The sequence below is a fragment of the Drosophila virilis genome, chromosome 3, assembly GCF_030788295.1.
Source record: "Drosophila virilis strain 15010-1051.87 chromosome 3, Dvir_AGI_RSII-ME, whole genome shotgun sequence".
NCBI lineage: Eukaryota > Metazoa > Arthropoda > Insecta > Diptera > Drosophilidae > Drosophila > Drosophila virilis.
In genome coordinates this window covers 8,439,114-8,455,900 of record NC_091545.1, presented here as the reverse complement: position 1 = coordinate 8,455,900, position 16,787 = coordinate 8,439,114, and the positions used below count along the sequence as shown (strand labels likewise).

Below are 16,787 nucleotides of genomic sequence, written 5' to 3'. Positions count from 1 at the left end.
CATTCGAATCTTAGTTAGCCGGTTGAAATCTACATTTATTTACATATCTACTTTTGTGTGTATGAGCGTGTGTGTGGGTAGTCAAATGTTGTCATCTCTGCCAGTCTCATTTGGCAGCCCAATCGTATAACAACATTTGTTTTTCCCAAAAAAAAAATTTGAATCATAAGTACATAACAAAAACTAAAGCCTGAGCATGTTCAAGGAGCTTGTGGTGTTCGTGCATACAACGGCTCGCAACTTTTGCCTGGTGCGTCCCACGGCAGTTGCACGTGGCGTAAGTCATCCAACCGTAGCACGGGAACTTCAGGAGTTAACCCACTAATTGCTGCTCCTGCTACCTTTCGTAGACTGCATGCCGTCCGATGGTGAAGAACTGCATCTGGGCAAATGTGATCTTCTTCATAGCCATCTTTACGCCGCTCTACGTGTGCCTGCTGAAGGATGTATTCGGACTGTTGCGCGACTTGAACTACAAGATGGCCAGGGGCAAGTAGGTGGGACCCGTTGGGCCCGTAGGTACACCGCATAGGTCAATTTATGTTCAGAGTTAATTAAACACCCCCCCATGCACACAATCTCGCTTAAATATATAAATATTTGTTTGTGGCCTCAATCCTTGTGCTGGCACTTACTTGTACACAATGTTGGTGAAGAACTCCTTGGACTTCTCGATGGTCGACAGGAAGTGCACGATGCCCGCATCTGGCGGCGTGGCCCACTTGATGCTCGCGTGCTGCTGCACCGGCTGCGCCTCCGCGGCGGTCAGTGAGGGCAACAGATTGGGCGTGCCGCATGTTTTCTTCACCTAGGGCGAGGGGAGAGGAAGGAGGAGATAGTTTTTAGTTAGATTCGCATGTTCGAGCGGCACTTCCTGTGCCCCACGCGTTAATCGCCGGCACTCATGCACGTGCAATTGCCCCAGCTCGTGCCCCAACTCGTGGCACGCTGCGTTGCATGTAAATTGCAAACTTGCCACCAACTGGTCGCTCGCCGTCCGAGTGCATAAATGTCATCTAATTGGACAGTTTTAAATCCCATTCCGAGACAACTTTAGCCCCGACTCGTAATTGAATGTCATGCACTCGAAACTGGTTGCATTTGTGGCATCCGCTCGAAGGCCGCCCATAAAATTAATTTAAAATGTTCATAAATTAAGGCGCAATTAAAGCCTTCATGTCCTTGTCCAACACGCACGAGCCTGTCATTTCGAATGAGCGAAAACTCCTCAAAATGCGCCTGGCTTAATGTTAAAAATTATAATTGTAAATGCCCTACATAGTATATAGTTTAAGGTTCTCGGAAATTGGTTTAGTTCAGACATGAACGATTTTCGCATGGGTTAAACCATCCTATGATTAATGTATAGTTAATTTAATTATATATTCAGGGCTGCAAACCAACTTCCTGACTGTTTTTTTTTATATAAATGAAACAAATTCGAAATATTGAAGGACCTTGATATTTTCTTTCAGAAATTTCGGGTTAATTTTGAGTCACAAAAGTTTTAATTTTAACTGAACTAGAGAAAAAAAAAACATGGTTCGATGCTTGTTCTCTCTCTTGTTAACAAATCAGTTTCGATTTTGAAGTAGTTCAGTTTAAAACCGGCTCGCAGCTTTAAACGCTTCGCTTACCTTCTTCTCTAGCTCTGGTCCGTTCTCCATGGCTCGCATAATGGCCTCGGATAGCTTTGTGTCCAGCTGCTTGATGGTGTTCATAATGCCGCTGTCGGAGCGTATGTGCGTGGCCACCAGATTGTCCAAGGCCTCCACAACATTCGACCAGGGGCTGTCCAGAAGACCCGAATACTGAGCCGAGCAGCCGCTGCAAACGGAAAAGGGAAAACTGAATAAGCAAATGAAAAGCTGGAGGGGATTGGCTAACTCACCGCATCACATTCATGCAGTAGCTGTAGCAGACCTTGGGCCTGCTGTACTCCGGATGGCCATTGCAGTTGGGGCAGTAGTGCATCTTGAGCAGATGCAGCTGGCACGTGTCCGTCAGTTGTTTGCCGTAGAGGGCGTCCGTTTCGCTGAGCACTTCGGCGCTCTGGAGCAGGGCGTTCATAAAGATATTGGACATGTGCACGCTCTGCAACAGATTGGCCTGAATTTCCTTGGGTATCTGGCCAAACGGCTGCAGGTCATCGTAGTTGTGCTTCAAGCAATTCGTGTAGTCGTCGTGCAGCTCGCCGTAATTATCCTTGGTCAGGTGCACCGCCTGATGGTAGGCCACCGGAAATAGATTCTCAAAGAACCTGTGCAGCGCATCCTCCAAGCTGCTTTGGCTGTGCAAAATGCTGTTGCCCTGCCCATTATTGCTGCTATAGTTCGACGTGTACTTCAAATGGCTGTGAAGAAGACGAAGAAGACGAAAAAGCACCAGTTAAATAGCTATTTTTATTGACACTTTCCGGGGTGAAGGCCTCTACATACTTGATGATTTCCGTGTACAGCTGATGTATGAGCATTCGCGACAGTGGCACCATTCGCCTGTAGACCTGGGAGAACACATTCAACGTCTTGTTCTCCGACTGCTCCGCCAGCTCTAGGACGTGACCTGACGAAAAAGCATAATCCAAAGGTGGTTCTTATTATTGTTTGCTCGACATTGTAATAAAATTTAATCACTTTGTTATTGAACTCGCTCACTCCTGCTCCCTGCCTCTCTCTCTCGCTCCCTCTCCCTCTCTCTAGCTCTATGCCTCTGCTGGGATTTGCCTGGCTTAATGACCTGTCCGGGATTTGTTACCATTTTGGCTTGGTTGTTAAGGCCAAAGTTTATTCTATTGTTCTCAGTGCTTTTAGTTAATTAAATCAAATTTGTGCACGACTTGACCAAAAGATTTTATTTATTAAATATTCAAGGCAATCAATAATTGCTAGCCAAAGAAAAGTCGAGTTTAAGTGCTTAGGACATGTATTTGATTTGATTGACTCGATTTTGTATGCAGATAAAGCAATTTTCTACTGTTGTCTAAATTTAGTTGTAATTACTTTGGAGTATAATTGGGAGCATATTGAAGCATAGTAGCCAGCGGACTAAACGAATACTTTTGCGTACTACTCATTCGAGTGTGCAATGCGTAATGCAAAGTATTTAAACTCGAGTACTTTTTAACATTATAAATAAGTGAAGTGAAGTATACAAATGGATAGTATTAATAGTCGAGTAGATTTTGGTATTAAAAGTAAGTAAATTGAGTTTCATAGAATACTTTTGATTAAATAATGCGTATAAATGGCTATTTATTGATTATGAGGGAGCAATAATACTCGGATACTTTTGAGTATTACAAACGTATAAATGGATACTTTTTGAACAGTATCACTAATCAAATAAAGTGAGCTTAACTGAGTACTTTTGTTTTGATTTACTTGTCAATATTTATTCATATAAGTAATGCGTATAATTGGATACTCTTAGAAAATGAATGAGTATTTATACTCGTGTACTGTTCAGCATTGCAAATGAGTAATTTGGACTTATTTCACTTCATTTATCGCAAGTCTTGTGCTATTTTTCGATCAATCAATCAATCTATGCCCCATCAACAATCAAAGCTTTTGTCACGCTTTCAAATACCGAAGTCAAGCACAGAGTATGCTAATCACAGTATTGCTCAAAAATCATCTGTCACAGTGTCAGCGAAATCTGTCTGCCTGGATTTTGGTATTATATTATTGATTGGCCATCGAACACACCTGACAGACACCTGCAATTGCCAACTGGCAACCGACAACTGGCAACTCGCAGCTTGCGGCTCGTTATTATCGCGGCTAATACAACGATTACAAATGCCTCACAACCGTTTGTCAATTTGATAATCTGCATACAAACACACATAGCATATATAACAGACTTATAAAGAAGACAACGACCGACTGTCAGACTTTAAGTCCGTCTGTCAATTTGGCTGTCGGAGTAGTCGTCGCCGCCTCTCCGCTGGCCAAGCAACTGGCGAAGCGTGGCAAATTCTAAATTGCAATCTGTTGTTCTCTATGGCCAACGACTCGGTTTTTAAATAAAAGTGTCAATCTTTTTGTTAATTGGCAAATGGCAACAACAACTACAACAACAACAACAACGACAAGCGAGAACGACAACAAAAACTAAAAACAAAAAAAAAATACGAAGGAACGGAAAATTTGGGCTGGTCGATGATTAAATACTCTTTTAGATATACATTTCAAAACTATTTTCGATATATATAAGGATAGCTTTACTAGTAATTGTTGGAGGTTGGTTAAGATTTCTCATAAGATTTTATTTATATGTTAGCAGCATGGTAAGACTAGTGAGTACCAAGATAGGTCAAGTTATCTCAAGAAACATATAAGTTCTTTTCTTATTTTCTTAATTTTTGACTAATAATACATATGACAGCTATATGATATAATGGTTCGATCCGGCTCGTATATGTATGCTCAGGCATATATATGTCTAATGGTGTCAAAAAACTCTCCATAACAAGTTACTCACTTAAAGACAAGTTTATAATACCCTCTTGAAGGGTAAAGAAATACATTTCGGCGTGGCAAAGTGTTTTTTATACTCATCGCAACACGCTAAAGTTGTTGTTGTTGTCGTGCGAAGCATTTCCGTTCTCAGCCTTGGGCTGATTTTGGGCTTGGCTTGTCTGACTGTTGCCCTGTCCGTCCGACTGGCTGGCTCTTTATCGGCTAATGGCCTTTGATGCGTCACAGTTTACCCCTTTTAATTAGCTTTCTTGCGATTTGTTGGTTTCGCTTCAAATACACAAGCGTCCAGTTGCCACAACAGCCACAGCAAAAGCAAAAGCAACAACAACATGAACATCAACAACATTTGGCCAGCTAATCAATTGTCAATTGCCGCTGATAATTGCGCAGGATACGCGCCCAATAGAGCGAGAAAGCAACAGATAGATAAGCGGGTGCGAGAGAGAAAGAGAGAGCGCTAATCAATTGCCATATAACAATAACATTGTTATTGTTCAATTAGATATGAACAGTGCATGCAATTCGTATGCCAACCGAGTAGCGTAACTTTGGCATGTGGAAATTGTTAACCCCTTCATCCATCCTGCCCCTCGTACACATCCTGCCGCTAATCACATTGAGCTGTGGAAAATGAAGCCTTCAACAGGCGGATGCTGCACTTAATAATTAACACGCGAGCTCAAAATGCGTTGATGGCCGCAGATATTCGCACATTAATTACAAATTGTGCGAGCAATTTTGATCGTAATTGTAATGTGAGAGTGCTTACTGTCAGTATACATATATATTAAATACAGATATATTATTTATGTCTATGTGGGTGTGCTAACCGTTAGCCATTGTCAGAGTCAAGAAGCAGCCAGCCGCAAAGCCAACGCTTTACAACCTTTACAAAGCTGCCAGTTTGAGCTGTCATCTGCAGTGAAAAAATAAGTGCAGCTACACTTAGAAAAAATCCAGTGTTAAATTCACTTTTGTAATTAAATTATCTAGATAGATATTTGAGTATTTGGAAATTTTATTGAAACAAGCATTGATTCTTATATTTTATATAAGATTGTTTTCCAAGTTTATAAAATGATGGATTTTATCAAAATAAAGAAACTTCTGTAAATATCTTATTTAATATCATTTAGTTAAGTTTAAGCATTTGCTTAATTTCTCGCCCACAGTATCTAATGTTAAAGTCCATTAAAATTGTAATAAAATGTTGGCAACAAGTTGTCAGCGTTTGATAGTTAAATTGCCATTTGCTGAGACTGAGGCTGCGGCGGAGGCGGAGGCAGCATAGAGCATACGCTGCGTATACTTAATGTTATTGCAGCTGCTTTGTCGGGCTAATGTGAGCAATTAAGTTGAGGTTTTCACACAGCCCACACGCAGAGGACGACCGACTGGCAACAGTCAGCCACAGGCTATGTGCAGGCAGTTAAATTTGCGGCTCCATATCAAAAGTCTGGCAAGAAACGAACATATATACATATGAATATATATACATACATGTATGCAAGCTGCCAGGGGCAGGCACACACACACACACACTTTGTTGTTTCATGTGCTGTGCACAACTAATTGCAATTTGTCTCTCCCTTTCTCTCTCTCTCTCTCTCTCTCCCTTTATTTCTAGTTTCTGGGAATTAATAGAGCACTGGCTGCTTGAGTGGGACGAGGCTGTTAACCAAACGCAATGCTGTTTGGCCATGTTACATGAAAATTTCATTAGACTAAGGTTTATTTTTCAACATTGTCGCAATCGTCACACATCAAGCAGCAACGACTCTAAACGGGCAAACGGACATTCTGATTGAATTAGACAACGCTCCGGCTACGGTCTGTGGCCAAATGCCATTTGAGACCAACTGCAAAGGGAGCCAGAGTTGGAGTCGGGCCGCGCCGCGCCCACGACAACAACACATAAAGGGCATCAGGTAGGGCCACTAAAAAAAAAAAAAAAAAAATATTTCCATTCACTCGAAAGTTCTTTACGTATTCATAGAACAAATATCTGAGCTAGGCCACATTTACTTCATTAGAAGGCGCCGGAGCGGGATTAGCATGGCGAGCAGTGGGCACTGCAGTCGCGTCCAAGCTTGGCTCGGACCGGTTCCTCGCTGCCTCGGGCCCAGCCCCAAAAGCGGCTAACTCGCGTCGGCAGATGCGACCGCGTTTCGCAGTTGTTTCTGTTTCCCACGCCATGGCAAATATACATATACATATATGCAGGGATAGCCCACAGGTTTCGCCTTCTGCTGCCCGTTTCGATGCCCTTTGTGCGGGGTATTAAAAGTTTGTCACTAGATATGCAGGGCATAGAAGACAAAGCAGACGATAACGTAAATATATTCTTGATCGGTATCAACAGCCGAGTTGCTATGCTAACTAGTCCTTAGGCCTGAAATCGATTGAGTTGCATAGGTTCTTCTATATATATAAATCAACTGGATCAGTTGGCTGCCATAGGAATAATCAGTCTAAAATTAAGAGATATATATAGAAATAGGATAGAGTATCTTAACTTAGCTTGACTTCATAATCCTCTTTCCATACGAGCAACGTCTTATAAACATCGGACGCCTATTTCATATAGGTCCATGGATAGAATAGAGTTCATTTCGTATCGGATGACAATGTTAAATGTTATATTTTATGCTCTCTTGTAAAAACCAAGGGTATTTAGTGTTCGGCGTGCTGCGATTAGCCATGCCGTCCAGTTTTTTTATTTTTGTGTAGTTTTTAGCTTCTTTTTTTTATATTTTATTCCCCGGTTTGTGTTGTGCGCTGCCTGCGTTCCTGTGCGGATATTACAATTTTAGTATCTGCCGCTTTTTTATTTGCATTTTATATGCATGTATTTCTTGATTTTTCTAGCCTTTGCTCCCGTGCTCGCTCTCCCTCTATCTACCTCTCTCTCCCTCTCGCATTTGAGTCCATTTTGAAATGCGGCAAGTTTTTGCCTGTGCTCTCTGCAGTTTGCCAAAGAACCTGGCACAGTGGTGCCTGGGAATTGCCCGTCCAGGTGCTTTGAAGTGTTTTTTGGAGTCTCGCATCTTTCACTGATTGGGTGACTTTTAAGGTGGAGCACACATAATTATAGCCTGCGTTCTAGCCTGCTATCTGCTCTATGATAATTGCTGCTATCTGGGCTCCAGCTCGCATCGATATAGACGGCACACAGTGTGCTCAAGTGCCTGGATTGTAACTAGCTATCTGCTGGCAGGCGTGCCAACTTGGCACGCCCCAAACCAGATGCCAGCAGCAGCAGCAAGAACAACTTGACTTAGCCAACTCGGCCACTCCAACAGCTGTGGGCTCCGTGTTGGCTGCGCCTGGATGCCTGGCCTTAGCACAATGTCAAAGTAATTGGATGAATTTAGCTCTTGACTTTATATCTGCGTCGTCATATTGAGGTGCTTCAGAGCATACGCATTAATTGTCTACTGCAAAGCTCTAACTCAACTGCTGGCTGCCTCTTGCCTCTAACTCCTAATATCTTGCCGCTTTTTAAGTTTCCTTTCTTTTCTTACCCTTTTTTTGTGGTGCCTCCAATTAAAAGTGAGCGCTTACAAATGCTGTACATTTACAGTGGTAAGCAACTAATTATAATGCTTATAAATATCATTTGGACGGTGCAGCCAGCCAGACAGACAAGTTGGAGCCGTGGCTGCCTTTGTCACTTAATGAAACCTGTTGCGCAATCTTTATATAATTTTTTATATTTTTAATTTAATATTTTTTGTTATCGCGTTTTGTTTCACAAACCGCAAATGACTCCATTAATTTTGTTTTTCAATAAACAAATGATTACGAGCTGGTTTTGGTGCAGCTTATTTATTGTTGTTTGATGCTATCCGCTTCAGATATTCATTCAGTAAATCTAGCTGCACAGTCAAGGTCGGCAGTTTGAGCCAAATATATATTTAAATTTAAAGAATCGTGTTAATTGGAAACATTTTTTATGGCAGTGAAACAAGTTTGCAGCGGGAATTTATTGTATATGTAAGATCGTATCATGCAATCCTATTTAGGTTTTGAAAACCTTACGAGGTCGTAGGTTTTACAAAATTCCTAGCTTAACTTCAATTTCAGATGCCGCATTGTTGCAGTTGCAGTAAAAAATAATGATAACAACTGCAGCCACTCGAAGTCATGCTCGGTATCTCTGGCTCTAGCCAACTAACCAACTAGCTAACAGCTTCACTTTGTGACAAGCCAAACAAAAGCAGTTAACAAACGATGACGGCCAAAAGCCACTTTGCTTGTAGACAAAAAAACAACAGAAGAGAAAAAAGAAACAGCATCAGCAAGCTGCCCAAAGCGCAAGATACGGCCGAAACAGACGTTGCAGTGCGTTTGAGAAGCGCGGAGAGAGGCGACTGCCAAGTGGAATGTGCCACGAAAGTTGCGACTTATGAAAGTGCACGCACTGTTGTTGCAATTGTTGCTGTTGTTGTTATTGCTGTTGCATTGTAAAAATGCGAAAATATAAAAAGAAAACGAATTTTTGCCACACTTCGTTTTTGTTGTACAAAGAGCAAAAAGTTTTTGTGGCTGTGTGTGTGTGTGGCAGCCAGCCAAACGGGCTGATCAGTAAGTCAGCATTTGGAAGTTTTATGCAGGCACACGCCGAAGTGCAGGCAAGAAACGGCTGCGAAGAGGGGGTTAACTTTTTGTCAGGCAAAAGCATTAAGAGTGAGGATAAAGGGGCAGATGGAGCAGCGGAACGTGCTAAGTGCAATGGAGACATAGTGCGCCCGCAATGGAGACAGACCCGCCAGCTTGTCCAGGGGCAGCTTGTGGAGGCGCTTCTGCCAAAGGGGGCAGGGCTTAAGGGCGGCGGGAGTTGGCATAATTCGTAAGCTGCGAAACGTGTTTACACACGCAAATACTTGCTTAAAAATAATACGGAACATGCATTCGCACGGAGCAGCAGAACGAGAAGCAGCAGCAGCAACAACAATGTAAAGCAGCACATGCAGCAACAAAGCCACGCAACACAGCAAAACAAAACAGCACAAAACACAAAACAACAATCACGCAGGAAACGGAAAGACACGGCGCAGGGCGAGAGGAAAAGCGCCAGGAAAACCTGCATATGCGCAGCTCTCGATGCGGCTGATTTTGCTGCTGCTGCTGCTCAAGTTGCGGCATTAAGCGGCAATGTGCATTTATATTTTATATAAAATAAAATATATTTTATGCGTAAGCGCGATAATGGAACGAAAATACCAGCAATAATATGCATTACATTTTATAGTTAAAGGCATTTGAAGAGTTGAAGCTTGAGCAAATATTACGCATACGCACGGGCGTACGAGCTGGCACGAGGTAAATCAATTTTTATGGTCTGCGTGTGTAGACATAAAAGCGAGTTGGCCAAATCCAAAAGTTAAACAACTCCAAGAGGCTTAAAAGCCAAACAATTTCCAATCACTGTGCGGCAAATTGTTTGACATGCATAAATTATATGTAACATAATTTCATATGCATTAAATGATTAAATAAACAGCATTAAAAAAACAAGGGAACAAAATGCACAGTTTAAATAACATTTACAATAAAATTGCAAGCCTCGTGCATTTTTAAAGGACGCGCCTACTTTTATTTTATTTCATTTTTTTATGGTTGTTAAATAAATAAATTGCAATTTTAAATGTAATTTCATTTCCATGCCTGCTTGCCTGTATATTTATTAAGCTAAATGAATTCGCTGATTGCATATTAATATTTGTTTTTTGCATTTGAATTGAACGTGGGATACTTCACGAGCTCTAATGTGACATCATGCAAAGGCAACAAATGCACTGAGAATTTTAAATAATTCGTGCCACAGCGCTGGCAAAAAAAAAAGAAAAAAAAAAGTGAATCAACAAAAGCTCTTCAGTATAGAGGCCTTAAGGGCTCAGATTTCAATTGATAACTGCAGAGAGTATTTACTCGGTCAAATTAATGTGTATTTTTGCTTAAAATTTAAGCGATTTAATGAAATAAATTATTTAAATGACGTTAAATAAACATGGAAGTGCAAACAATAGATATATGTGCGCGAATAGTGTGCTCGAATACGCGGCCCATAAAAACAGCCAGAGTCGGGTGCAGCCGCAAACAAAACTTTTTAATTTTAAATGCGCGCCCATTTCCAAGAACTGCAGCCAACAGTAACAACAGCAAGAACAACAACAAAAACGAGAACAAATACATATTGAGAACAGCAGCCCGAGCTGGGGGCACGCCTTAAAGCGAGATTTACAACATGTACGACAACAATTTGCAGGCATTGAAAAGTTCTCCTACCGCTGTTGTCCTCCCGAAAACGTGACCCAAACAAAGTTTGCAAAGTGTCCAAAAGGCGATGAGCAACAACAACAACAACAATACAAACAACAACAACAGCAAAAACATGAACAACAACAATATTTAATGCCTTTTTAATTAGATGCAGACACTTTGTTGCATTCCAAACAGCTCGCAGCGGATATGCCCCGGGCCAGACTCGCTTGTTTATGGATATGGATTGGCATACATACAAATATCTATATATATATATACAGGTATATATGCCTGACTTTCATTGCCGTGAGTCGCTTTGATCTGCATACAAATGCAAATTACAAATCAATTTCGCGTTTCAAGTTTAATTTTGTTAAATTCAAACCGAAAGAAAAATAAAAGTTATCATCATAATTTTTGCGACCCACGCTCATATTTGCATATTATAAATAATTTATTGCCACGAAAAAAAATACATATATAATATATATATGTTTATCAACTTTTCAGACTTTGCCTCCGACTCTGACTAACCAACCAACCAACCAACCAACCAACCGACCAAGCGACCGACTGGACTGATTTGCATAAAAGCGTTTGCCATTTGCCATTTGGCAGTCTCCAGTTTTCAGCTTTCGGTTTCCATTTGCCACATTTTGCAGGCTGCACTCTCGCACATTCAAATGCGATTCATAGCATTCATATACATATACTCATATACTCACTCTGAAACTGGCTGGCCGTGGTCTCCAGGATGCCGCGCAGGCTGCTCGTGTGATGGTGCAGCAGTTGCTCAAACTTTCCGGCTGCCTTCTGGCGCAGTTCCAGTTCCGTGGCATTGCTGCAGCAGCTGCCACCGCAAATGGCGCCTGCAAAAGTAAAACATATGAAAAACAAAAATTAGTTATCCATTCAAAATACGCATCTAAATAACAGCTCTAGCTCTAGTCTATAAAGCACTTTAGCTCTTGGCTGTCAATCTCAGCCAGCTTCGTGGCCTCCCAATCATCTTCAAAATATCGTTTATTTCTTGTTTAATTTCTGTGCTGTCTTCGGGTGTGGTTCACTTAATTGTTTATGGCTCAAAGCCTGCTTAGTACCCTCAATTTGGTGGCGCCACCCATCATGTCAGCGTACTGTGCGTGGGCTTTGAATACATTTTCAAAACAATTGAACATTCATTTTCATTTAAGTTTATTGCGTTTCGCTTTAACTACTTTTACATATAGAAAAATGATCAATTTTGGGCGTCTTAATAACTTTTCAATTGCTCGTAATTGCGAATTTTTTGGGTGCTGCCTTTCCATAAACTTAGATTCCACTGAGCAAGCTGTTGCTATTGTTGCCGCTGTCTTATAATTTTGGCTTGGCCACAAAATTCGCAAAAAAGTCACAAAGTGCTTTTCAATCAACATTGACATTGTCTTTCAAATAGAACAAGCGCAGGAGATCCCAATCAGAAATAATTGAAAAGTCAGCTCCAAGCGACTGGAGGATCAACACATAATCGATTTTTATGCTCAATGTCATTTGAATGACAATAATTTATGAATCAATAAAAAGTAAAAAAATATTCTAATTTATGGGTCCACATTTAGCAAGTATATCAACAGGTTGTTGCAGCTGTTAGCTACCCCTTTTTGCAAATTGTTACAACAGCAATAAATTCGAGACTCACACACACACACACACACACCTACACACACACATGTGCGTATGTATTTATGTGTTAATAGCTTTTGTTGCTGGTGTCAGCTACCGAGCGAGAATTGAGCCCGGATTGAAGATAGCTGCGTGCAACTGTCGCTCTCTGCGTGGGACAGCCGAAGGCGGGCAGTTGGAGGGAGGGGAGAGTAGTGTGTGATGCTAGCTAGTGGGCTGATGACACGCATTTTATGACAACTGCAATGGCAATGACAGCAGCAAAAATATCAACAGCAACAGCTACAACCACAACAACAACAACAACAATGCAGAAATCAGGCACTTTGAGCAATCGACTTATATGGCATAGATACGTCTGCCGGGCGTGTGTGTGAGTGTGTATGTGCATGTGTGTGTGTGTGTGTGATGCCTATTTTGTCTTTATAGTTTATAATTTAAATTAATGGCTTCTACATGATGTTTATGTGCGCCGCGCTGCACCTACATTGGCACATTAGCATGTAGTATATAGACGTAGCCCCACCGATTAGCTGGCCAGATGTTTTTTCATTTTGTGGCCATAAAATTAGCAAATGGAACGAAATGAGTTTGACAAAAACTGTAAACAGTCGCAGTCGCAGCCGCAGTCGCAGCGATTCATCAGCAGCTAAATTTAAGTCGACAGCTACTGTGGCAGCAGCGGAAGCAGAGGGGCAGCAGCTACTGTTGTCATGTGTTGCACGCTGGGACGGGCGCATGTGGCAACTGGCAACGGGCAACGGGCAACTGGCAACTGGCGCGACGCGACGCGTCGCTGGCCGCAAAGCCATGACACATATTTTCCATGTCATGCATTGCGAATTCAACAAGCTGCAAAAGCAAAATGAAATGGAAAATTGAAAATGCCGTTGCATACAAGTGTGGCAACTGAATGTGAAAAGAAAAGAAGCGCAAGGCCAGAGAGCGAGACAGCGAAAGAGTGCGACAGTCGAATAAAGCCAATACTCTTGGCATCTGGCAAACATTTGATCAGGTCTCTAGAAGCTAACAGCAGGCTGACATATGGCCATTCAAGTGGGTGTAAAACAATGGCATCTAATTAAGCTGAGTCATAAAGTGAATCAATCATTCGATTCAAATGTTATTTAATATACCAAGTGCCAGCTCAACATGAAAGCTGATGCCATGCCATGGCCCGGCCCGACTCCGAGCTCTTGCCAAACGACTTTAAGGCCCGTGCAATGGCGTGTTTATGCGTTGCGTGAATAGCTGACCATAAATCAGGCAATCCGAGGACTCAGCCAGGCAGGCAGCCCACAACTGGAAACTGGCAACTGGCAACTGGCCAGATTCCTTGTCAGAGTCGGCGGCGTCAGTCAGTCTAGCTGGCTGGCTGGTGGCACAAAAATGTTGCAGCTGATGCCGTCGCCTCCGAGGCTGGCTGTAACTTAAATCTGAACCGGGGCAGGCTTCCTTTCAGCTTTGCTGCTGCTGCTACTGCTGTTCGCTCCATTGCTTGGTAGCTCAAGAGCTCACAGCAACAATTCAATTGAATTGTCGCAACGTGACACACACACACACACACACACTAGCACACTCACACTCACATGAGGACATGCATGGCCCAGAAAAGTATGCTAGGGCAAAGTATTTCGGGCACAGCGCGCTGCCAAATTGCAGTTGGGGCCGAGGCGTGGCGTAAAAAATGCAAAACTCATGCATGGCCAAAAACTGTGCCTGCCAAAAATACGAGTTGTGTGTGCCTTGGCATGGCCATGACCGCAGGCCATGTGGGCGTGGTACCGTTACGCCCCCACACTCAAAAGCTTTTATGCACTTTTCTTTCACTTACAACTGCTGCTGCTGCTGCTGCTGCCCCTGCAACTGCTTCTGCTGCTGCTGCTGCTGTCTATTTGCGTCTCTTGTTTTGCAGCCTGTCACCACAGCAGCAGGCAACGTGTGCGAATTTGTTTACTGTAATTGTCGAAAGGCATTGCGGAAGGGAAAATAGACATGTTGACGGTGGTGTAGTGGTGCGGTGGTTTCGGCTTGACTATAGTCATGGCCATTGTGTTGTTCCACACACACACACACACACGCATGCCCCTGACAAAAGCCTATACCGATTTTCGCAGGCATTATCAGACTTGGCTAAGAGCCAAGAAAGCGCTTAGCTTGTCTCAGAGGCGAGCTTTACATACCTTGACATCATTCGGCTATCCCCTAAACGCCCCCCTCTACAGCCCCTTGTCAAACACTCCACATATGCTATATGCGTTTTCAATTTACAGAATTTGCTGTAAATCTGTGGAAATTCATGAATTTGTCGAGCGAGAGAGCGTGTGCGCGCGGGGAAAATGTGATGTGTTTGTGGAAAAGTTTTAGTGCCTAATTCTAATTAAAGAAAATGCTTACTAAGTGCAAAAGCAAAGTTTTGGCTGCTGCTGACGCGAAAATGACTTCATGACTTGTGTTTGTCTCGCAAAACTATATAAAATATGTGTGTGTATATGTATAAGAGCAGCACTTATACAACATAATTCTTACAAAAATATAGACTTGAAAACAATTTTTAGTCTAACATGACATGTGGATTCTCGGAAAGCAAATAACCTTTTGCCTGTTGCTTACTAAGTGTATCATAAATATATATTTTCAAAATTGTATTTTTCTAGTGAAATTTATGGCCTTGATAGAAAATCAATTTGTGTACACACACACACCACAACCGAATGCATTCTGTGCGCAGCGAAACCCTATCGACAGCACGCAGGCCAGGCCAAGAAGTCAACTATTGGCTAGGGCCATAAATTGTAAAAGAAATTTATAATCAGCAACAACTTGAACAACAAATACTCCACATTCAGACCGAGCGGCTGCAGTGCAAACCACAAATAAAAACATCCGCCGGTTGCCACCAGACACAGACCCCGCCCCCGTCCAACCCATCCCACCCCGCCTTGATTGCGTGGCACCGTGTGTCAAGGGGCGTTCGATAATTGTTATCAAAAAAAAAAAAAGTGTTGACTACTTGTCAAACACCAACAATTTGTGCAGCGATAGCGATTAAAAGTCAACAAATGCGGCAAAAAGAAATGATAAAGAAGAAGCATTAGTCCGATAGAGCCGGGCATATTAAGACCAAGAAGCGGGCATAACATAAAGAAAGGTGCGCAGGGTGCCGGCAGTAGATCCTATCGATATGCTTCAACTGTTATACCATTTTATGGTTCGTTGAGTTCCTCTTGTTATTATGACACGTTTCTTGTAAATTGTTCTTGTTGTTGTTGTTGTTGTTGCTGCTGCTTGTGGCATGTAGATCGTCATCAGCTGTGGCAGATCTGCTGGCTTCGTGGCGTTTTGGAAAGAAGAAAACATAAAAACCAGAATCGGTTCGTTGAACTCTGTTCTAGTCTAGTTAAGCATACCAAAACCAGGCAAAGTCTTCTGAAATACATTTGCAAACTAAACAAATACTTTCTGGAAGAAGAAGACAACTCAGAGACCATACTATGTATATGCTTGATCAATGATCAATATTAAGAGACGAGTCCTTATAACCTAAGGCTGACTTATTGATAGATAATAACGTTCTGATATAAAATGTCTTTTTACATTTTCAGATAGATGGCATTTCACAGATACACCCTGCTGCTTCATATGTGCGAAATCTTATCAACGGCGGCCTCCTATATCATATACGTCCAAGGTAAGACTCAGTCGAAAAATATTTCTGACTATTATACCATTTATCTGAATATATTATTTGGCAACAATAGATTAAGCCTGCGTCTACACTTGATTTCCAGGGTATTAAATCTTCGGCCTGCCAATGTTTGTCGTTCTTCGTTTTATGCTAGTCTTAGCTAATTTTCATGTTATCGCAAACGCTTTAAAAATCTTATATCAGCAGTTGGTGCTCGATAGTAGAAAGTTCTATTTTTGATATTTGCCCGACTGTCCAAACACGAGCTCTGCGTTAAAGGTTTGTATATTTTGCTGGTATTTTGGTAGATTTAATTTATTCGAGACGCTCTCGTTTTCGTATTTGCATCGCATATTTATTTATTGTGTATTCAATTATTTGTTTTCTTTGGCGTACTGCGCGCTACACAAGTTTATTTATTTATTTTCTTTTATTTTACATATTTGTTGCAGACTTTTTTTTTTTTTTGTTGCATTGCAGCTGCCACACGAGCGAGAATCCCAGCAATTCAGCTGATAAATTGTTAATGCGCGCATAACTTTTCAATTTGTGGCAAGCAAACACACACACGCATACGGATTGTCAGTTACAGATGCAGCTTGCAACACGCGACGCCGCTGACATCGAAGCTGGCAGATTTTGGCGCCACGTCTGCGCTGCATGTTAAATTTATTGCGGCGGCTGCA

General features: G+C 42.0%; 2 protein-coding genes across 2 annotated transcripts in view; one reads left to right on the top strand and one right to left on the bottom strand.

The window, feature by feature from the left end:
* dally (division abnormally delayed protein) overlaps positions 1–16,787 on the bottom strand; it is a 105,564-nt gene that overhangs the window by 2,882 nt on the left and 85,895 nt on the right. Inside the window, exons 2-6 of the mRNA XM_002046752.4 lie at positions 11,477–11,620; positions 2,439–2,562; positions 1,892–2,353; positions 1,638–1,827; positions 636–808 (exon numbers count right to left, since the gene is read on the bottom strand). Coding sequence (XP_002046788.2) covers positions 636–808; positions 1,638–1,827; positions 1,892–2,353; positions 2,439–2,562; positions 11,477–11,620 — 1,093 coding nt within the window. The remainder of the gene's footprint in view (positions 1–635; positions 809–1,637; positions 1,828–1,891; positions 2,354–2,438; positions 2,563–11,476; positions 11,621–16,787) is intronic.
* Positions 77–616, top strand: LOC26531590 (uncharacterized). The gene is made up of 2 exons (XM_015176285.3): positions 77–277; positions 351–616. Exons 1-2 carry the CDS (start codon positions 197–199, stop codon positions 495–497), a joined length of 228 nt encoding a protein of 75 aa, XP_015031771.1. The 5' UTR covers positions 77–196; the 3' UTR covers positions 498–616.